The sequence below is a fragment of the Phascolarctos cinereus genome, unplaced genomic scaffold, assembly GCF_003287225.1.
Source record: "Phascolarctos cinereus isolate Bilbo 61053 unplaced genomic scaffold, phaCin_HiC Scaffold_4;HRSCAF=312, whole genome shotgun sequence".
Classification (NCBI taxonomy): Eukaryota; Metazoa; Chordata; class Mammalia; order Diprotodontia; family Phascolarctidae; genus Phascolarctos; species Phascolarctos cinereus.
The window spans coordinates 298,669,999-298,692,013 of record NW_027555847.1 but is presented as its reverse complement, the minus strand read 5'-3'; the positions used below and the strand labels follow the sequence as shown (position 1 = coordinate 298,692,013).

The window sequence follows — 22,015 nt, the reverse complement described above, 5'->3', positions numbered from 1 at the left end:
CTAAGAGTAAGTTGGAGTAATGTTATCACTACATCATGGCATGGTGGAAAGGACATTTAGGCTGGGACTTGGAAGCCCTAGTTTTTAGCCCTAGAACTTCACAAGCTGTATCACCTTGGGGAAATCATTTTACCTCTCTGGGCCTCAGTTTCCTCATCAGTAAAGTGAGGGAGCTACATTTGATGCTCTTCAAAGCACTTTTCTACTCTAAATCCTATGATTCTTTCCTATTTCTAAAATACAACAGCAGCCAGGAGTGGTGGTGTACTCCTGTAATCCTCTGCTACTGGGGGAAGGGGATCCCTCTTTGCTAAACTAGGGCTAAATGCAATTAAAGGTCTGCAGTATGTCCCACAGTTATATGGTGAGCCTCCTAGGAGAAGAGGGCCACCAGGTTGCCCAAGGAGGGGCAAACTGGCCAGGTTGGAAAAACAGAACAGGATAAGTAAAGTTTTTGTATCAATCAGCATTGGGATTGAGCCCATGAGAGGTTAATGCACTTCTAGCCAGGGCAAGATAGGGAGACCTTGTCTCAAAAAATGAAATGAAATGACAAAAGATAACAAGATAAAGTCTAGCAATAACAGTTCTTTATTTCTTGTCTCTCACTGTGTTTCTTGGATGAAGGGAAAATCAGCAAAAATGGAATACCCTAGAGTTATTTAAGATTCTTGTACCCTAAGCCTTTTTGTGGTCTTGAAGCACCTCTGATTTTTTTAGTATAAGATCCTTCTGATGGACTAAAGATAAAGGACCTCTGTTGAACATTTGCTGTCATTACGCTTGACTAAGATCCGAAATATAGTACAAGGAGAAGTTTAGCTGTAGTGGAAAAGCCCAATAGTGTGAGATATGGGTTGCAGACCAGGGAGCAGAATCTGTTATCGGATAATCAGTATAGAGGCATATTTAGGGGTGGGGGAGAGGAGAGGAGAGGAAAATAGAGGAGAAGAAAGGAAAAGAGTGGTTGTTGTGAATTTAGTTAACTGAGACAAGCCCAAGGTGAAGGCATTTGGTGAAATATCAGTCTGTAAGAATAAGGTCCAGTAGAGAAAGTCCCACATGGACTCTTGCCAAAACAAATATAATTAATTCTCTATTACTTAATTCTGTTTTATTTCTTTAGTTACTATAAGGTGAAAATGTGGGAGGTACAGCATGGAAAATAATCTAGAATTAAGCAAAGTCTAGAGCAAAAATGATAATTTTATATACATATATATACATATACATATATATATGTATATGTATATATATATATATATATTATATATATATATATGACAGATGTTTTGTTACATCTGCATGTAAATTTGTTAACTCCTCTAGGCTCTTTTTCCTGTAACATCTGTGAAGTGAAGGAGTTGGACTAGGTGTACTCTGAGACTTCTTTCAGTTCCAGATCTCTGACATTGGCCCATAAGACACTAATATTATTATTACATAATCTGAGTAACATAATTACTATATTTTTTTCTTTGCTTAATTTTTTTTTAGCTATATGCTTTCATTTTACATTCTTGACACCTTATATTTTCAGTTGATTAGAAGAGGTATTTTGTACCAAATGGGTACAAAAAATATTAATATATGTTCAGGGCCTAAGAATACTCTGTTGCTATGGAGTCTTCCATTTCTTCAACATTTGTGTCTCCCCAGAAAAACATGTTAAAAGAATGAAGAGCAAAAGCCTCCCTAACTAGCTTTTTAGATGTGGAAAGGGAAATTATAGGTCACATAGGGACACTTGCTGTCATCAAGATGCCTGACAAATTCCTCAGTCCCTTCTAAACAAGTCTCATTTCCTGGAAAGGCCCACTCTGAGTCCTTTTCTCCTAGGAGAGTACACAGAACTAGCAGTGATTAGCCAGCAAATCCAAAGGAAATCGTGTGAACAACTTCTGGTTTTACAGAAATACATGAACAAATCGCTTTGTTTGCTTTATTTGATTACATGATATTATAACATTGCTTTATAACCATCCTTTTCATGTCTGTACCCTATCATTTTCTCAGCTAAGAAACTACTGTAGGCAAAAGCTAAACATTTTAAACTCTCTATAGAAGAGATAGGTGGAAAAAAGAATGAAGTACCCCACAAAGGTCGATCCTTGCCAAATAGCTCTAAGAACCAGCTGGAGTGGCTTGTGTCAGATTAGGAGGAGTGAGTTAGAGAGATAAAGCTTTTCTAAGGGAAATGTTCCTACTTATTTCCTAGTGATAAGACCTCTTGTGATTATGATAATTTAGAAGGTGGTATAGAAAGTAAAAGTATAATTTGGTTCTATAAGGAAAAACAGTTCTAAACTGATTTTAAATATTGATTTTAAAAGATGTATGTAACAAAGTCTATTGAAGTTTCCATTTTAGAAAGTTATATGAGAGCCATGTATTGCTGACAGACATCTGAAACTTGTTTACATGAAGTTATGTAGACATTCTTGATTGCTGTTTATGGATTCACTGGGTAAAAGGAAACAGGAAGTAAACAATTACAAATAGATTAAGACATCCAGATTTCAAAGGCATGAATCACAAAACTCAATTACCAGAGATGCCCAAGATGAGAAAATCTAATTAGCTTTGTTTCTTCCTAACACTTATCAGCCAATGTAATTTTCTCCATAGTAAGGTAACAATTTGCATGAAATGAAAATCCAAAAATATTAGAGGAAAGGTATTTTAAAAAACCAGAATAGAAAAATGTGACTGTGTTTTAAAAGAAAGGCTGTTCTTACTATGTACCAGCTGAAGTATGTTGAGCTTCAGTGGAAAATATATAACTATTTCAAACAAGGTCAGTTCTGATATCAAGTATTTTTATAGAACTAACACATATGTGAAACATTCCATGGACTAATGTTTCTTAAATACCTTTTCTCTGTTTCAGTCACACTGGAATTTGGGGTCTCACTTGTTTATTAAATATAATTATTAACTACTCATACTTCTTCTCTTACTATGTCTGTGTATTCATAATAGCAAACTATATATATGTTTGGGTATATGTGTACGTATAGATACATGTGTATATGTGTATTTATATATACTATATATGTATACATATATGGCTATAGATAGTACAGATTTTTTTTTAACCAAATCTGTGATTTCATCCATGTGAGCAACTCCTGGGGAGGAAATTCCACCCATTGGTGCAGACCAGAATAAAATGTAATTTTATTCAAATTATAGTCTTGAGACTTGTTTGGGGCATTAAGTTAAATAGATTGATTAGCCAGTATGAGTCTGAGGTAGGTCTTGAACACAGGCCTTTTGATCTTTGAGGTCATTTTTGTGTCTGCTGTGCCACAATTACTTCTGGGTAAAACTCCCTGTGACAAAATGGGCACTTAAATATGTGGAATTTTTTTTAATATACCCATATATGTCAGATATATAATTCATATTAACCTCCATGTCATCGTTTAGATGACATATATATCCTTATACCCATATATATGTGTCCTCTAAAGATGATACATGTATGTATATACACATGCATATACACATACATGTACCAGTTTCTCCCCTGAGCTTTAGTGTCACATTGCCATTTGTCTATTGGATATTTCAAACTGGATGTCCCAGAGATCTCTCAGACTCAGCATGTCTTAAATTGAACTCATTATCTTTCTCGAACCCTTCCCTCTTCCAAATATCCTATTTCTGTCAAGGTACTACCATCCTTCCAATCTCTCAGGTTTGTAATCTTGATACACTGTTTGACTTCTCCACTCTCCCTTGCCTCACATATCCAATCAGTTGCCAAATTTTCTTGTTTCCATCTCTACAGTATGTCTTACATCAAGCCCCTTCTGTCTCTCACATGGCTACCACCTTCCTTCTGGACTCCTTACTTCCTATTTACATTATTGCAACAGCCTTCTAATTAGTCTTACTGCCTTGTGTCTCTTCCTACTCCAGTCTGCAACAAAGTGGTTTTCTTTGGTTGCAACTCTGACTGTGGTGCTCAGTCAACTTCAGTGGCTTCCTGTAGCCTCTAGAATAAAATACACACTCCTCTGTTGAACTTCGAAAGCCCTTCACAGTCTGACTGTAGCCTGTCTTTCCAGTCTTGTTAGATGTTCTTCTCCTTCCTGCACTCTGCTATCCAGTAAAACTCTCCTCTCTATTCCTCATCCATGGCACTCTATTTCCCTTCTCAGTGGCTTTTCACTGGCTGTTCCCCAAGTCTGGAATATACTTCCTCATCAGCACCCTCTTAGAGAATCCCAATCTTCCTTTTGAAGATGTAGCTCAATCACCATCTACTGCTTGAAACCTTTTCTGGTTCTCCAATTGTTAGTACTTTACTTCCCAAACTACCTTAGATTTACCTACTTTGTATTTATTTATATTTGTTCTGGATGCATTTATAGACTTGATCATCTTCCCCATTATAATGTAAGGTGCTTACACACAGGGGTTGTTTGGTTCTTAGTATTTGTATCAATGCTTAGCACAATACCAAGCCCATAGTAGATGCTTCCTTACAGATTGATGTGTTATAAAGAATGTTAGCATCCGCTCATTACTGAACACTTTCTTTCCTTCCAACTGTCATGATGCTGTGAGGTGAAATTCCATCTTACATATATCCTAAGCATTAAATATGAATTTTCTTCTAATATTTTCTCCCCACACATGTAGTACATCATAGAATATTGCTGAGTTTACCTCCTTGGTGTCCTCATATCCACCCTCCAAAAATTCCCACTGTTAACTTCATGTTTTCTAGCTTATGCATATTACAAATGTGATTCTTCAAACCAGTTTAATGGTACCACAGAATTTAATATTTAGAACTAGAAGTAGCTTTAGAGACAACCCTATTCAACCCACTCATTTTGTATCTGAAAAGAAGAGGAGAGAATAAGGAGGAATGGGGGAAAGGTACCATAGAGAAAAGGTAGAGGTGAAGAAGTATAGAGAGTGAGAGGAGACAGGAATGAATATCCCTCTATCTCCTTTGTCTCTGGTTATTTTTATATAATTCTTTTCCCCATACAATGTTTTTTGTATTATTTTTGCTCTTCTTATTCTTCACAAAATCAACATTGATTATAAGGAAATGAGCAAAAGGCTTCATACTCTAAGCTCTGCTAAGTAATTGTTTTAGTTTATATCATTTTGGAGATAAATAATCATTTAAACAGTAATAATTATATTTAAACAGTGATGACTGCCCCCTTTTTATGCCTTCTACCCAAATCTCTATCACTCATCTCAGTTTTCAGGGTGTTAAGATTCTGCAGAATAGGGGATCCTTGTTCCATACAGGTGCAGTTTGTAGCTTATTAGGATAGGTATTGAAAGGCATCGGAGGGCTTATGGTCACTGTGGTTGGGTAAGAGTTTCTTATCATGGGCCAGCAGAAAGAGAGTTGTGGTGTGTGAAGAATGGAAGATTCCCTATTCCTTTACTGACTTGATTGATGTCTTCCATAAATTTTTTCCTCTTTTGGCTGAAACAAATGTTTAATAAGGACTTATGATGTGCCAGTCACTAGGTAACACAGTGCTAGGGAATACAAAGATTAAAAAAAAAAAGATACAATTCTTGCCCTTAAGGAGCTTTTATTCTATTAGGGGTAATAAGGGATCCACACAAATAATATTGAGTAGAGTAGGATTGGAACAAAAGACAGAAATGGGCAAAATGATTTAGGGAATTCTGAGATGGAAATGTAAGAATCATTGACTAGGATACTTAGGTGAAACAATTGATGGTCAACTTTTCAACCTCTTAAAATGTTTGCTATTTGTGAAATACAATCTTGCTAGCCTTGCTTGCACCAGGTGTATCTGGTGAAAAGCCCGATTTATTTTAAATGTGTTTTATAAATTGTAGTATTATTAGGTTTTGCCTAATGCATAAAATGGTAGTAATTTTTAATTGGCAGCACCTTCATTAGAATCACCTCATGGTTGTGAACTGATGCAACCATTTTGGAGAACAGTTTGGAACTGTGCCCAAAGAGCTGTAAAACTGTTCATATCCTTTGGTCCAGCATTACCAGGTCTATACTAGGTCTATATCCCAAAGACATCCAAAAAAAGAGAGAAAAGGACAGCATTTGTTGTTATTTGTACAAAAATATTTATAACAGCTCTTTTTGTGGTGGCTAAGAATTGGAAATCAAAAAAATGCCCATCATTTGGGGAACAGCTAAACAAGCTGTGGTATATGATTGTAATGGAGTATTATTTTGCTATAAAAAATGACAAGCAGGATGATTTCAGAAAAACATGGAAAGACCTGCATGAACTGATGCATAGTGAAGTGAACAGAACCAGGAGAACATTGTACATAGTAAGAGCAGTGTTGCTCAATGAATTACTATGAATGACTTCGTTATTCTCAGCAATACAGTGATCCAAGACAATCCCAAAGGACTAATAATGAAACATATTGTCTCCCTCCAGAGAAAGAATTGATATTGTTTGAATATAGACTGAAGCATGCTATTTTTCACTTTCTTTCATTTTTTTTCTTTTATTTGAGTCTTCTTGTACAAGATGACTAATATGGAAGTGCTTTACTTGATTGCACAGGAATGACATATATCTGAATGCTTACGATCTTAGGGAGGAGATTAGAAGGAGGGATAGAATTTGGAACTCAAAACTTTAAATAAAAATATTAAAAAATTGAAAAAAATAGTATGGAATGGCAAAAAAGACCTCCAAAACATTAAAAAGAAACACCGCATGACAGGCAGGGTGAAATGCTGGATAGAGGGAGGTACTTGGAGTCAAGAAGACCTGAGTTCAAGTCTGTTCTCTGACACATGCTGCTTGTGTTATCCTGGACAAGTCACTTAATCCTTCAATGCTTAGGCAACCCTCTAAGAATGTTAAGTTGCAGAGAAGGTGCTGACCTCACCAGGAGCTCCCAAACTGATGAAATTAAAAATCTAGTCTCTATCTCTGTCCTAATCCCTTCATAGTGTTGATCATTTACTCTGACATTTTTGAATAAAATTGCATACAGTTGAGTTGAGAAACCATTATGATGAGTTCTCATTAATTCATTTGTCATAGGTAACATAATTTTTTTTATATCTCCTACCTTTCCCAATATATACTTTTCCTTCCTCCTGCTAGAGAATCATCCTTTATACCAAAGAATGCAAAAAAGAAATAAAAACAATTCAGCAAAACTAATCGATGCAACAAGCAAGTCCAACATTATATATTGCACACCCATAGTCCTCCACCTTTACAAAGAAGGGAGGGAAGTTCATTTTCATATTTATTCCTTGGAGCCAGACTTGGTCATTACAGTTTTATAGTATTCAGTTCCACTTGCTTTGGTTTTTTGTTCCATTTATTTTGTTATAGTTGTGAATATTGTTTTTCTGGTGCTGCCTTCTTCGGTTTGTATCAGTTCATATGTCTTTTATAGCATCATATTCATCCTTTTTTATAGGAAATCAATATTATAATATTGAACTGTATCAGTGTACCACAATTTCTTTTACTCATTCTCCAGCTGACAGACATCTACTGTACCTTGTTTCTAGTTCTTTTTTGAGTACAAAAGTGTGGCAATAAATATTTTGTTAAAAATAGGACCTTTCTTTTTCTTCATTACCCTTCTTGAGGGTATATACCTAACAACAGGATTTCTGGGTGAAAGGCTATAGACATTTTAGTTACTTTCCTAGCATAATTTATGGATAATTTTAAAAATAAAAATTATTCATCTCATTGTGGTTAAATACCCAATATGACTGTTTAAAAAACACACACACATTATTTTTAGCTTGAGCATTTGATTTTGTTGGCATAGGGAAATCCAATGAGGAAATTCCTTATACCAATAAGTATTAGAGCCTGTTTTACTATTTATATTCGCATTGAGTCTGGGTCACTGAAGGATTAAATTACTTGGATGTGTCAAAGGCATAACTTGAACCCAGGGCTTCCTGGCTCTGAGGTCAGCTCCTTTTCTACCATGACAGCATGTCTCTCAAAAAAATATGTTTATGTTTATACACACACACACACACACACACACACACACACACACACACACACACACACATATATATATATATATATACATGAATAGAAAGAATACATTTTATGAATCTAATGTGGTATCCTATTTTTGTCTTTCCCAGATAACAGTTGAAGGCAAAAAGCAAGTGTTCAATGTTAGAAGCAGAAATCTTTTTTATGACATTCTTTGTACTCTGATAAACCCACGACGTGAAGATACTAGGGGCTTCAGCCATTTTGTGAAGTGACTGAGAAGTTTGCCTTTTCTCTTCTGACTGATGTTACCTGTGGATCTCCTGGTGAAAAGTGATTATCTTTTGCCATTGAATACAATTACGTGATAAAATTACTTAAGTATTTCCTATATCTGTTTTATGGTATCTATAATAGTGTAATATATAATGTAATTATGTGTATGCATGTGTATATAATATATATATATATATATATATATATATATACAAATTACTACTCTTGCCTTTCTCAATGCTTCAAAGTTTCTTTAAAAATAAAATCTTTATGTTAACTCCCACTAGACCTTACAATAGATGAAAGTGAAATCCTGCATAGAAAACAAGTGAAAATAACTCAGCTCCAAAGTTTAGCAGTGATCAGTAGTGTTGCTTTGTACTGCTGATATGTTTTTCCCAATGGAACTATTGCTGAGTGTCAAAAGTGAATTAAATATGTTCTAGCTGTGCCCAAGCTACCTCCTGGAGCTGATGCTCAACCTTGAAAATAACATTTAAGTTCATAGTAGGGACTTGACAAGAGAAAAAAGTCTAGAGAAATACTAATAATTTCACTGAAATTTCTTGCAGAGTGATAGAATGCTTGAATGTGAAACTTTAGGTTCATTTAGGTATCTAGGTAGCATAGTGTATAAAGTCTTAATTACTTGAGTTCAAAGCCTGCCTGGGGTACTTCCTAGCTAGAGATCTTAGGCAAGTCATTTAACCTCTCTCAGCCTCAGTATAGTAGCATCTTCCTTAAAGGGTTGTTGTGAATATTAAATGAGGTAATATATTTATAATTGTTGCATGGGATAGCCACCACACGGTAGCCCCTCACACCTCTCACACAGGGCATGAGGGCATATACTGTCACTCTTTGGGCCAGCTTAATTACTCCAACCTGTCTTTGAATTGGCAGATTTAGGCCCTAGAGAAGGACGGCTGTCATAGGATCACACTCAGATTCTGTCACAGTCCTAAGCATAACCTTGCTTTGAGGGAATATACTTCCCCCACTCACCACTTTAGCTGTTGAGCCCCCACTTTTGCATTTCTCTTTACACAACCAGCATACTTACAATGACATTTTCAGATCTTAAACACAACCACCTATTTAACAGTAAACTAAAAGAAATAACATCCCATGTATCAAAGTAAATGCAAAATAATAATTGTATTATAAACCACATGTAAATCTGGGTTGCACTTCCACCAATGTATCTTCAGTCTGTTGGCATATGCTTACAGAAACCCACCAATGAGATGCATGAGTGAAGGAAACCCATATGCTTAGGCTAATTCACCTCTGATTCTTCTTTCTGTTTCAGGAACTGTCAAAAGTTCCTAAGTGAATGTACCTTCTGGGTTAAATGCACGCTTCTTTTGTTAAGCTGAGTTGATCTATGCTGTGCTTGACCAACACCTCACTGGGCATAACTTCTTAACTAAACTAGTGGATCCACTGAATGACTTTTTTGATTTTCTGCTTTTAATCTGTTCTTCTGCTCAGGTAGACTTATTCCTTAATAGCAACTAGAGTATATGTCACTTCCAGTTTCAAGTTTTGGTGAAGCAGTTGTGAAATTACTCTTTTGCATCTCTTGTTCTTATCTTTCTGGGTCTAATTCTGGATCCCTTCTGAGACAGACCTTCCACCTTAGCTTACGATGAGTAATCATATTCTCAAATCATACAACAGTACTAACATCTATATATCTTCCCAGTTAGTATAGCTTATGTTTAAAATTCAGCAGCAATAGCCATGTCAGAACCTTGGATCAGACTAAACCCCCAGCTCTCTCAAGATTTCTCTTAGAATTCTGAGCGGTCTTAATTCGGCAACAAACCTTGAAGGATCAATATTTTACACATGTAAAATACTTTGTAAACCACAAAAAGCTATATAAATATTATCTATTGTTATTATAAAAACCAAACATGTAACAGCTATATTTGTGTAGTAGGAAAAAGGAAGTTGTCTTTATTTTTTTTATTCTGAGCCTGACAAACATCAAACAAAATGATCGTTTTCATATACACAATAGAAGAGAAAAAGAGAACTGTGTGTAATATTACAATCTCTATTATATACTACTTAGTTTTCTATTAAAGTATATACGTTCAACCTGTAGCTTTTCAAAGCTTCCCTGTTTCTTTCTGGTTTTCCTTCTATTGTCTTCTTTGTGTTAAAAAAAAAAGATACCTCAATTAGTCTTCTATTTTTTTATAAGCTTCATTTGAGTATTTTTGAGAAGCCCTCTTTCATTTCTGCAGGTCCCAACAGTGTGTCCTATAGAATTTCAGAGAGGAGAAAACACTCAATTCGCTATTTCTTTAGAGGAAAATTAGAGATTACAGAATGCATTCCTATATGTTTTTACACCAAACTAGACTTTGCTTTATCAGAATGAAGTATTAGGCTGAATGAAAATTCAAGATTTTTTACAAATTTGTAAAACTTATTCTCCAGGTAAATCACTGAGATTTTTCTTTTATTTCCAAGCTTATTTTGCTCCCAACAAGGCCACTTCCCCTTACTGTTCCAGCAATGTCAGCCTTCTAACTTTCTACTATATTCCTGCCTATCAGACTTCATAGTTATCCTTCTTCCATTGACTGGAAAATTTCCCTTTCTTCGCTATTAACCTATGTCCATCACTTTCTTTAAGCCCTTGCTTAAAACTCATCTTTTACCAAAAACTTCTCCAAAGATGCCTTTGTGCTTAGTTCACATACAATAGTTTTTAAGCTTGAAGGTTTAGAGTTGAAGGGACATCGAAGTTCATCTTGTCGAAGGAAAGTTAGACCCAGGAGAGATACATGCCTTGTCTAAGACCACGCAGGTAGCAGCAGAAACAGAATTGGAACTGTCTTCAGATTCTAAATCCTGTGCTCCCATGTGTTTCAAGTTGATTTTTCCCCTTTATTCAATAACTGTAATGAATTTGTGTTGACTGAATATCCTTTTTGTCTAATGACATTTGTTTGGAAAGTGGAAGGTGGGAAGGAAGAGGATTATAACTGTAGGATGGAAAAAATGACAAAGAACATGTATAGCGATGGGACTTCTGACATTATTCATGGTAGCATTATGTTTTAAACCAATTGAGCTAAATGGTACTCTATAACCTACCCTATTAGCTTTCTCTAATTACTCCTTTATTCTACATCATCATCATCATCATCAGAGAGAAGCATGATTTAAGACATGTAGTTTTTGCTCATATCATGAAGACAATGAGCAAATTCACTAATTTCCCTTTTATGCATCGATCTATTCCCAAAATGAATGAATGAATTAGTCAGTCTTTTGCCATAATCAGTTTTTACTCATATGAACCCTGGTTTCTTTATTTTCTGTGTAATGCCTATGCATTTTGACCTACTTGTGAAATGAAAAAGTTTCCTTTTAAAATTTTTTTTTTGGTAAGTAATAATTTTTAATTTAATAGCTATTTGCATTGAGAATTAAATGGTAAACATAAGCAATGTTAATGAATCTAATCATTGCTATGCCTGCTATTTTCAGTAGCTGGCATTCTTTTTTTTCCTGTGACAAATACTTTTTTATTCCCTTTATTCATATGGTGCTTCTTAGTTGACCTTCTTTGTTTTTGTGTACATACAGGCTCCTTGAGGGCAGGAATCTTTCTTCTTCTCCTTTTCTACTCCCTCAGTAAAGCTGGTATAGTGTTGAACACACAGGAGGTACTCAATGCCTGTTCAATAAATGCTGGCCTTGTTCTCTAGAACATTTACTTCAGAAGAAGCAAGAGTGGGCATCACAGAAGGCCGCATAGCAGGTCACATAGTGGTAGAGGCAGTAAAACAAAAAGGCTTGCTAATATCATTCTCATCTTGGGGCCTAATTTCATCCTATTTTGTGTTAGGACAGTGAGATGAGGTTATGAGGCTTGAGAGTGTGGTCTAGTGGCATGACCCTAGACGAGCCACTTCACCTCCTCTGTGAAATGTCAGTTAGTATAGATGGCCACTAAGGTCGCTTCCATCTCTAAATCAATAATCTTATGAATCTTGTCATCTAAGTAAGTAATGTTTATTTACTTTGACTTTACAAAACTGACTGATGAACCTCAATCTTATATAGTGTGTCTCAAAGTATATTGCAGTTTGAAAACTTGATAGTTTAAGCTATTGGCTAGTAGCTTAAAACTTCATTAAGACCTGTGGGACGCCTTTTTAAAGAAAGAACACTTATTAAAAGTGGTGAATCCTTGAACATAATGACAAATATTTCAAGGCATAACCATTTATAATGTAAGAATTATGCCTATACTCAGTTTAATATCTTTATGATATAGGTGAGGAATTGATAACTATGATCCACCTTTCAATAAACATTTTATTTTCTTTCCATTTTTACAGTGTATCAGTGCGCCAAATATCATAAGTTTGTGAGTTTACCCATGCTTCAAAGACTAAGAAAAATAATTTTAAAAATTTCAATTTCATTTCCCAATAAAATGATTGTTTGATGGCATTGTACCAGCATTATAGTGGTATTTTCACCCTTCCTCCCCATTCTCATGCATTAATGATTATTTGAAAGCAAGGGCATTTTGCTTAATGAGAAGTAGCTTATTAGGAAGATTTAAATTAACTCTACAAAGTTTGGCATATATCTGCTATTAGTTTTACTAACAATCATTAAAGCGTGTCTTCTCATGAAGGTACAGTTGTGCTATTCCATTGAAATTCAGAGATATACTCAATGCTACAAAACATAATTAAAATCACTGTAAGGGGATATTTTGTGATACCTGACAGCGTAAGCAAAAAAAAAAAATTGAAAATGTATGTAAAGATGATTAGCACTTTGCTTATCACTATTTAGTATTAATGTTATCCACTTTAAAGTCTTACATACAAAAAGAAAGATTTTTTCATGTATATTTAGATATAAGCATGTATTTTTATAAAATTAACTGACCCAAATAAAATAGAAAGGAAGATGAAGGCATCACAGATTTCAAGGTAAAATAAGGCTGGATATATAGCCTGAAACTGTATTATAAAGGTCTTAATGCTTGGCTGAGGAGGATTTATTTTATTCTAGAGGCAACAGGGGTTTTTTTAGGTCCCTGAAAGTTTTTGATCAGCGGAGCAACATTATATCAAGTCAGATGGATATCATTATGGGAACTCTGTTTTCACAGTCACATATCCTGCCTTAAGTCACAGGTGACTCAAAAATTCATGTCGTGGATTACAAAGAGAGCCAAAAAATATATATATAAAGAGAAAAGACTTCATTCAAACCTATCACCACTACTCAAAAACCAGCTTAAAATAGATGCCCTATTGATGCTTGGTTATTAATGTCACCTTAATGTACAGAGGGCTGCACACATGTATTTAAACATGATTAGGTATATTTCTATTTGTATGCTATTTCAAAAGAAATCTTTTTTTTTTCTATTTCAACAGAAGCAAAACCATTCTTGACAAATGTCCATATTTGTCAATATTGGCCCTTCACTGGTATCCACAGCAAATCAATGGACACAAGTTTGAAGGAAAAGAGGGGGATTATATACAAGTTCCTGAACGATTATTGGATGTCCCAGATGCAAGTCTTATGGCTGGTGAAAAAAAATGCAAATTAGTTCAGTTTACAGAATATAGCAGCCAACAGTGGTTTATAACTGGTAACAGTGTTCTGGCCCTAAACAACAAGGTAGTTTTTCATTTCAAAGTAATTTCTTGTTCTCATGGCATCCATGTTTGTTCCTCTGTTAACCTCGGTAACCTCAGCTGACTTATTTTTTTCACCACTGTGATGTATGTCCTGAAGTCTCTGGTCCTCACGGAAATACCAAGCATCATGATCTACTTATTAAGAATGTCCTCTTTCTGTAGATAATATTCAAGATTTTACAGTTGAAATAAGTTCAGACATATGTAAAATATTTGCTTGAGCTTTTGAAAATTGGAATTCTAGTAAGTGATGATAAAAGAAAGTAACTGAATTTCAGGCAATCCCAAGTGCTTAATGCCAAAAGACAGTGAAGCCAGTAAGTAAAATCCAAAGAAAGAGGGCCCAGATGAGTGGAATTTTGAGCAGTCCTTGATCTCATGTATTAATATGAAATAAAATGGAGTTATGTAGCAATAAGTGAGAAGCAGGTAGGGGCATTTTATTTGTAAGAGGCCTAAGAATAATTGAATAGGGGAAAATGATAAAAATGAAGCAATGATCTGAACTGAGGATGGGGGGGGCAATTTTGGTGATAATTTTAACTGGAAAACTTCAGTGAAGTTTTACCATGATTATTTTTGAAATTTTTTTATTAAAAATATTTTTTACTGTTACAGGTTTTATCTTTGAGTGTGAAGGGTCAGAGTTCATATCCACTGACAGACAACAATGAGGTCCTTTATCGGATTTATGCTACAGAACACCGGCTTGTTCCCCAAAAGTCCTTGTGCCTCCTTTGGAATCAGGCTGCTGCAAGGTACTTTTGTGTGATTGTGGCTTTTGTTTTCTAGGGGACCATCATTACTTGAGCTAGATTTGAATATAATTTTCTGTTACTTCTGGTTAACTCTATGGATGGGTGAGTGTGAACAGGTAGAGAATGCTGTGATGTTAGATGGGAAGGCACATGCAGTCACAAAGTCATTAAATAATATGGCTGATATTCCTTTTCCTTCCCTACTTCCTTCTTTCCATCCTTCCTTCTTTCTTCCCTTTCTCCCTTTCTTCCCTTTTACCTTCCTCTCTCCTTTCCTTCTTCCTTCCTTCTTCCCTCCCTCTCTCCTCTTTTCCTACATCCCTTCCTTCTTTCCTCTCTCTTCTCCTTTGCTTTCTCATTCTTTTCTTCCCTCCCTTCCTTCCTTCTTCTCCTCCTCCCTCCCTCCCTTTCTCATTCCCTTCCTTTCTTTCTTCACTCCTCCTTCCCTCCTTTCTTTCCTCTCTTTCTCTCTCCCTCTCCTCCTTACTTTTCCCCTTCCTTCCTTCTTTCCTTTCTCCATTCCTTTCTTCCTTCTTTCCTTCCTTCCTTCCTCTCTCCCTCCCTCATGAAATTTTAGAAAGTCAACAACCTAGGTTGGTAGAATCCACCTTAATCACATTATGACCTGATCTGCAAAGTTGGAAAAGGATTCCTTCTTTCTCTGCCTTCCAGTCTGGCCATAGGACCCACTACTGCTTTGTGGCCAACTATGGAAAGCCCTCTGATAGAGTCACTTGTGGCAAGAAGAAAGAATATCCACTGTTCAGGTCTTGACTGTGCTGTTTGTTTGTTATGTCAGCTTGGGCAAGCTACTTGGTTTCTCTTTGCTTGAGTCCTTGTCTGTAAAATGAGGCTGCTTCCATTGTCTACTATACAGGGTTATTGTGAAGACCAAAAGCTCTATCAAAAGGTTTTAACTATTCTTATATTTCCAGTCCCTTAATAACCTGGTATAAAATCTCAAGACTGAATCCTTATTTAGTCTAGGGAAGGGCCTCAAGTTTCTGTTCCAATATTGGTACAGAAATTTAGTGCATTAATATGTCACTTAATAAGTACTTATTAGATTGGATTGAAAAGTGAGTTAAAAATGCTGAAATTATTGCATTCATAGGATCATAGACTAGGGAACTTAGAAGTCATTTAGTTCAACCTTCTCATTTAACAAATGAGGAAACTGAGGCCCCAGAAGTGAAATGACATGATCATGGTAACATTAAATGTGAGTGTTCAGGTCAAAGTATTAGTTGCAGTCTGTCCTTAAATCTGAATGTGAGATTATGATGTAATATTAAAGTGGTTAAGTAATTGATAAAGAAATTCAGGAGTAGGTAGCTGGAACTTTGGAACTGTGAAGTAGATTGACCTTCCATAGTTCTAATATTATTGGCTTCTCATGGTTGGATGGTTGAATTGAGGTTCATGATTTATAATTTTTGATCTCAGTAGTGTTGCTTGATGTTCTGACTTTAATCAGTATCTCAAGTTTGTCTTTGAAATTAGAGGTTAAGAATCTTCTGCCCTTGGAGATTTTTTTCTTAGAAATTAGGGGGAAACATGAAATAGATTCCAGGCTTCTTTACTCTCAGAATATTTTCAATTCTGAAGTCATTTCTAAGTAAAATGTTTAGCACAGTGTCTGTACATAGTAGGCATTTAATAAATGCTTGTTCCTTTCCTCAAACTTTTCTCTTTCCTATCTATATATATTTCTCATATCTCTCTCCTCCTTCTTAGCCCTCTCTCCATCCCTCTCCACTAATTTGACAATTATGCTTTCTTTCATCTAATTCATTGTTGACACTATTGAATGTTCAAAACTAGTGAATTTTGAATAAATCAGGGCCACGAATGGAATCCTGCCTCATGTCAATAGAGCCTTGCTACTGTTATGTTAGTGATTTCCTCTGTGATTATTACAATACACTAAACAAACAAAAAACTTTTTAAAAATAAAAGAAAGAATGGAAAACACAAAACACTGAAAAGAGACTGGCCAATGACATTACATAAGACTGCTCAAAAAATTTCCTCTGTGATTATTACAATACACTAAACAAACAAAAAACTTTTTAAAAATAAAAGAAAGAATGGAAAACACAAAACACTGAAAAGAGACTGGCCAATGGCATTACATAAGACTGCTCAAAAAAAGTGGCTATACTTCTTTGATGGGCTGTATTGGCTATAATCTTGGTGAAATGTATTTAGCTCATAGATCAGACCACGTAAAAGACATAAGCCCTGGGAAGAACTTGAAGAGATTCATGGTTCAAAAATAAATATATGAGGTGTAGTTTTTTTTCTATTTTTCCCCTAGTGGCGGGGTGATTAATACAGCCCTCTACAACTACAACTAATACAACTACAACTATGATTGCTGTGTAGGCTTGTTTATTTTACACAGGTAAAGCTGGTGTATCTTACTATTAATGTTAAATGTTGATTGTACTTTTATTTTGATTGTCTTTCAAAAAGTGTGATTATAGAAATTCTCCTGTAAAATGCACAGTACTCCTTTAGGTTTGGTTAGCCTCACAGGCCACTTTTCCAGGCTAATTGTATAGTTCACACTCAGGCAGGTATTTGCTTCTTGTCCTGTACAAGCTATTCTTCTTAACCATGAGGTTTACTTAAGGATTGACTAAAGAACAAAAGTTCGACAAATAGTTTTACTCTGCAATTCTTCTCAATTCCTTAAGTGCACCAATGAAACAAAAATGGTAATTTTCATTGTTGTTTTTGTTCTAGCTGGTTGTCCGATAGTCAGTTTTGCAAAGTGGTTGATGTCACTTCAGACTATGTGGAATGTGCCTGTTCACACATGTCGACATATGCCGTCTACGCCCAGACAGATAGCTTGTCCTCATACAATGAGGCTTTTTTCTCTTCTGGATTTATTTGCATCTCAGGTCAGTTGATTGGTTCTTAAGGTTAATCATGGTAAGAAAAGTAAAAGTATCACCTATTTTAAAATTGTACATATGTGATAAAGAACATTAACTGTTAACTATTAATGAATACTTCTCATGCTATAAGTTTTTATTGGAATATGATCAGTGCTGGAAAAGTACAAAACAAAATACTATGTAAGGTTTTGAAAACCAATTATTAGTTGCTTTTAAAGGAAACCATCTTCATTTTATGTTTAAACATTTTACCTGACATCCTAGACATGGGGTCCTAAAGGGATATTTTTTCAAAGAAAAGGGTCTTATTAAGACCTGATGATTATTTTAATTTGTTGCCTGCAGCCAAAATGAAGAAAACCTGACTTAACACATTTTGTTGGTCCTGTGAATGGAAGACACTAGCAATATATTGGAACCACAAAACAAATTTCACAGCAAAGAGAGTGAACATCTTAAAAATATTAGTTCGTTTTGAAACAGAAAGAAAACCAAAAATATTTTTGTTTTTTTAAGAAGAAAAAAGTAATAGAAAAAATAAGTCCCAAAGAGAAAATTAAAAGTCAGAAATTAGAAAGCTTTTTTCCCATTGAAAACCATTTTCTTCAAAAAATATACTTTTTATATAAATTAATTTCATAAAGGTATTTTTAGAGAGAAGTATGAATATTCTATTAATCTACATTTTAAATTAGGAACAAGAAACAAAATTTTGCTTAATAAATACAATACATATTTTTAAAAATATGAATCTTTAGTATGTCATAATTAACTTTTATTCCTAAAAAGGAGAGAAAAAGAAGGAAGGGAAACAAGGATTAAGGAGAAGAGGAATAGCTATGATGGTCTGGGAGTATAAGGAGAGAGATGGAGAGATAGAGACATAGAAAAATAGACACAGAAACAGAAAGTACAAAGAAGAGAGAGACAGAAATATGGAAAGACAGACACAAAAATAGCACAAGAAGAAATGCATGGAACAATACACACATAGAAAAAGATGCAGAAAGCCACAGAGAGAGCCACCTAGCCCCAGAAGGACAAATATACAGACTGACAAACAGACACACACACATACACACACAGATATAGAAAAGGGAACATGGAAGCTCACATGCAGTCAAACACACATGACACTATTGACTAGACTTGTATAGAAATAGACTTTTATAGAATTGTTATCATTTTTTTTCTTTTGCCTAGGCAATGGGGTTAAGTGACTTGCCCAGGGTCACACAGCTAGTAAATGTTATGTGTCTGAGGCCACATTTGAACTCAGGTCCTCCTGAATTCAGGGCTAGTGCTCTATCTACTGCATCACCTAGCTGTCCCCAGAATTATTTATCAGCTTTTAGGAAAGCTCATGTAAGACTGTTATAATTTTGCATTTCCACATATGTACATATATATAAAATTCAAATATATATGTATGAGAAAATATGTCTGCATGTGAGATATGGTTTTGTGTGTACTTGTCTATGCATACATATAAATAAATAAATAAATAAATATGAATTCATACATGTGCACACATATATACCTATATGTATATATATGCATATGTGCATGCATGCATTGTATATGTATATATATAAAAACTGCCTCCTGATACTTGTCTTCAGGTCAGATAAAACTAATTAAGCCAAGGACTGAATTAAGGGACCTGGCCCACCTCTGTTGTGGAAGATAAAGAAATTCATGAACCTTGTACTCCACACAACTTTCCCTTGATATTCCACATGCATTCTACCTTTCTGCTTTTGTTCGCATAATTAACTCTACCTAGAATACCTCAATGCATCCTCACCATTTGTCTATGTCTAACCAAGCTTTCAAGGCTCAAGTCAAAGTCTCATCTTTTCCCTGAAGCCTTTCACTGTCCTAGCCAATGATTTCTGTGACTCTTATTAGCTTTTTCACTGATTTCTGATGTATTGTGAGCAAATAGCAGTTTTTATTATTTGTCTTTTTGTGTATTTTTGGTCTCCCTAACTAGATTATAGTCCCCTTAAAAACAAAAACTTGTAGTCTTAGTACTCCCAGAGCCTAGTGCCCCATACCTGCAAGTACCCATTACCTGCCTTGAGTTGTTGACGACAGCCACCCTCTCTGTTTGAGGACCTGCATGCTACAAATGTAATCTGTATTGTCCTCCAAAGTCATTGAAGTTCAGTGTTGAGGGGGTGGAACTGTGAATAAATGTAAAAGAAATAAAAATATGCATCTATAAGAAAGCATGATTAGGCTTACCATATTATGGCAGATAGAGAAAATATTTCCTCATTCATAGTCAACACCACTAAGTATTGAAGTCATTCAATTTACTAGATGTAAAGCCCTTTACACAGAGCACTTTGGCTCTGTATGTAGCACAAGTATTTCACTACTCAGGAGCAAAGTCATTGTTCAGTTATTGATATTATTTAGTTAAGAAAATGACAATAGTCTTCTGCATCTCACTTTTTTACTTATCCTATTAGTGATTATAGACATAGGCTTAGAATTAGAGGTACTCCTGTGTACTTCTGAATTTTGTCAGAAAGCAGTAGTCACACATCAAGTTTTATGAGATCTGTTATCTGTTATTCTGATCTAGCTTTATTGAGAGACTGTCCACCTGGGCCCATAGGGTTGAGGTACTCTGCAGACTCATTGTTCAGTACCCAGCCACATGATTGGACTTGGATCAGACTTAGGGAATCCTGCCTCTAATGAGAGGAGGCTTTCTTTTTTCACACTCTTCACATATACCAGTGCCATAGAGATGATTTTATTTCTGGCTCATATCTGAGGCTTTCCCTCTCCCCACTGAAAAAAAGGAGGAGTAAAAAGGTACTCAATACAAAATATGAATAAGGCCAGGTACCACTAAACACAGAACATGCCTAAACATGCATTTGACGACAAACAAACACACTTAAAACAGGATTCAGTAACTCATCTACTGTTACAGTCTTTTAGAGTCAGATGCTCAGACTTCATCAGAACACAAATTGTGGCATTGCTGATTGATTATTTTACAATTTCACCTTGCCTCTACACAGCCAACTCTACTCCAGACCCGAGCCTCCTATTATCTTTGATCTCAAACCATTTGGTCCTGTTTTTGCAAATAGCTGCTCCTGTCATTGGACCCAGTAACTAAGTACCTTTTGAAATCAAAAGGTGGCCTGAAAGCCTGGACATGTCCAACTTGAGAACTGTTTGTTCGTTTACTCAGGAAAGGAAACACAAAGCAGGAAAGACAGACAGGGGCCCAGGTGCAAGCTTGCTTGGTTGAGTCTGCCCATTCCTCCTACTTGCTCCTCTCTGTTACAGAGAGGACCACACAGAAGTCACAAATAAGAGGACCAGCCAGAAGCTTTCTCTTCTTTTAAAAGACAGAGTATCCTAACCCCATCCACACCCCTAGTTCATGCTACTTGTCCTGGGACAGAGGGAGGACCTAAGGATAACTCAGGGTTGACTGTCATACTAAAATGCCAAATCCCTTCAATTCTGGTCCATCACATGGCAGGAAACATCCAGGAAGTTCATTTCTTCTTCAGGGCCCAAGCAATGTTATTATGTGCTTAGAATTTCCATGAGTTTTCAGCAGAACTCATGGTCCCTGAAGTGGCTCCTGTAAGCCAATTTAGCCTTGAATACACTTCTCACTAGTGATTCAGTGTGTTCTGCCAAACACTGGACCATGGTCTTACTTGGTGCTTCAGAAGTTTTTGAGATTCTGTTCTAAGGATCTTTACATTTCACCTTCTAATTAATATTCACCTTCTATTATTAAATATGTAACAATATTTAGTGCTTGATCACATATACATGAACACATGCTTACATATATCACCTGCCTGCTATGTATTTTTCTGGGCACAAAACACGATTAATTTACTATCTTTTGCCATAATATCATTAAAATCTACTTTATAAGTAGTTACATTTTACTTAATAAAATGTTACAACATCTTATTTCTAAATCTATATTTAAATCCAATAACAAATATTGTCGGCCTTTCCCTCAGTAATATGTTACTTTGATTCTGTGACATTTTGCTTTCATGATAGTACATTTTGATAGCATGGGGGGAAGTATATAGGATGATGGATTAAAGGTAGATGGCTTGAGTGAGAAAGAGAGACAGAGAGGAAAGGAGGGAAAGGGTAAGGAGATAAAGAGGGATGAGAGAGAGGAAAAGAGAGAAAAATAAGAGAGAGGAAAAAGATAAAAAGGAGAGATGAAAAAGATAAGAGGGAGAGAGGAATGAGAAAAGAGGAGAGACAGAGAAAGAGAGAGAGAGATACCTTTGAGAAGGGTATGAAAACAAAACAAACATCATCAGGCCTACCTAGATGATGCACCTCTGTATTGGGAATACTGTGCAGAGTTGTGG

General features: G+C 35.5%; 1 protein-coding gene across 1 annotated transcript in view; it reads left to right on the top strand.

Moving 5' to 3' along the window:
- The window catches only part of ADGRV1 (adhesion G protein-coupled receptor V1), a 712,618-nt gene that overhangs the window by 280,193 nt on the left and 410,410 nt on the right, over positions 1-22,015 (top strand). The window contains 5 exon segments of the mRNA XM_078151750.1: positions 8,132-8,246; positions 8,249-8,315; positions 13,691-13,940; positions 14,579-14,718; positions 17,470-17,630. Coding sequence (XP_078007876.1) covers positions 8,132-8,246; positions 8,249-8,315; positions 13,691-13,940; positions 14,579-14,718; positions 17,470-17,630 — 733 coding nt within the window.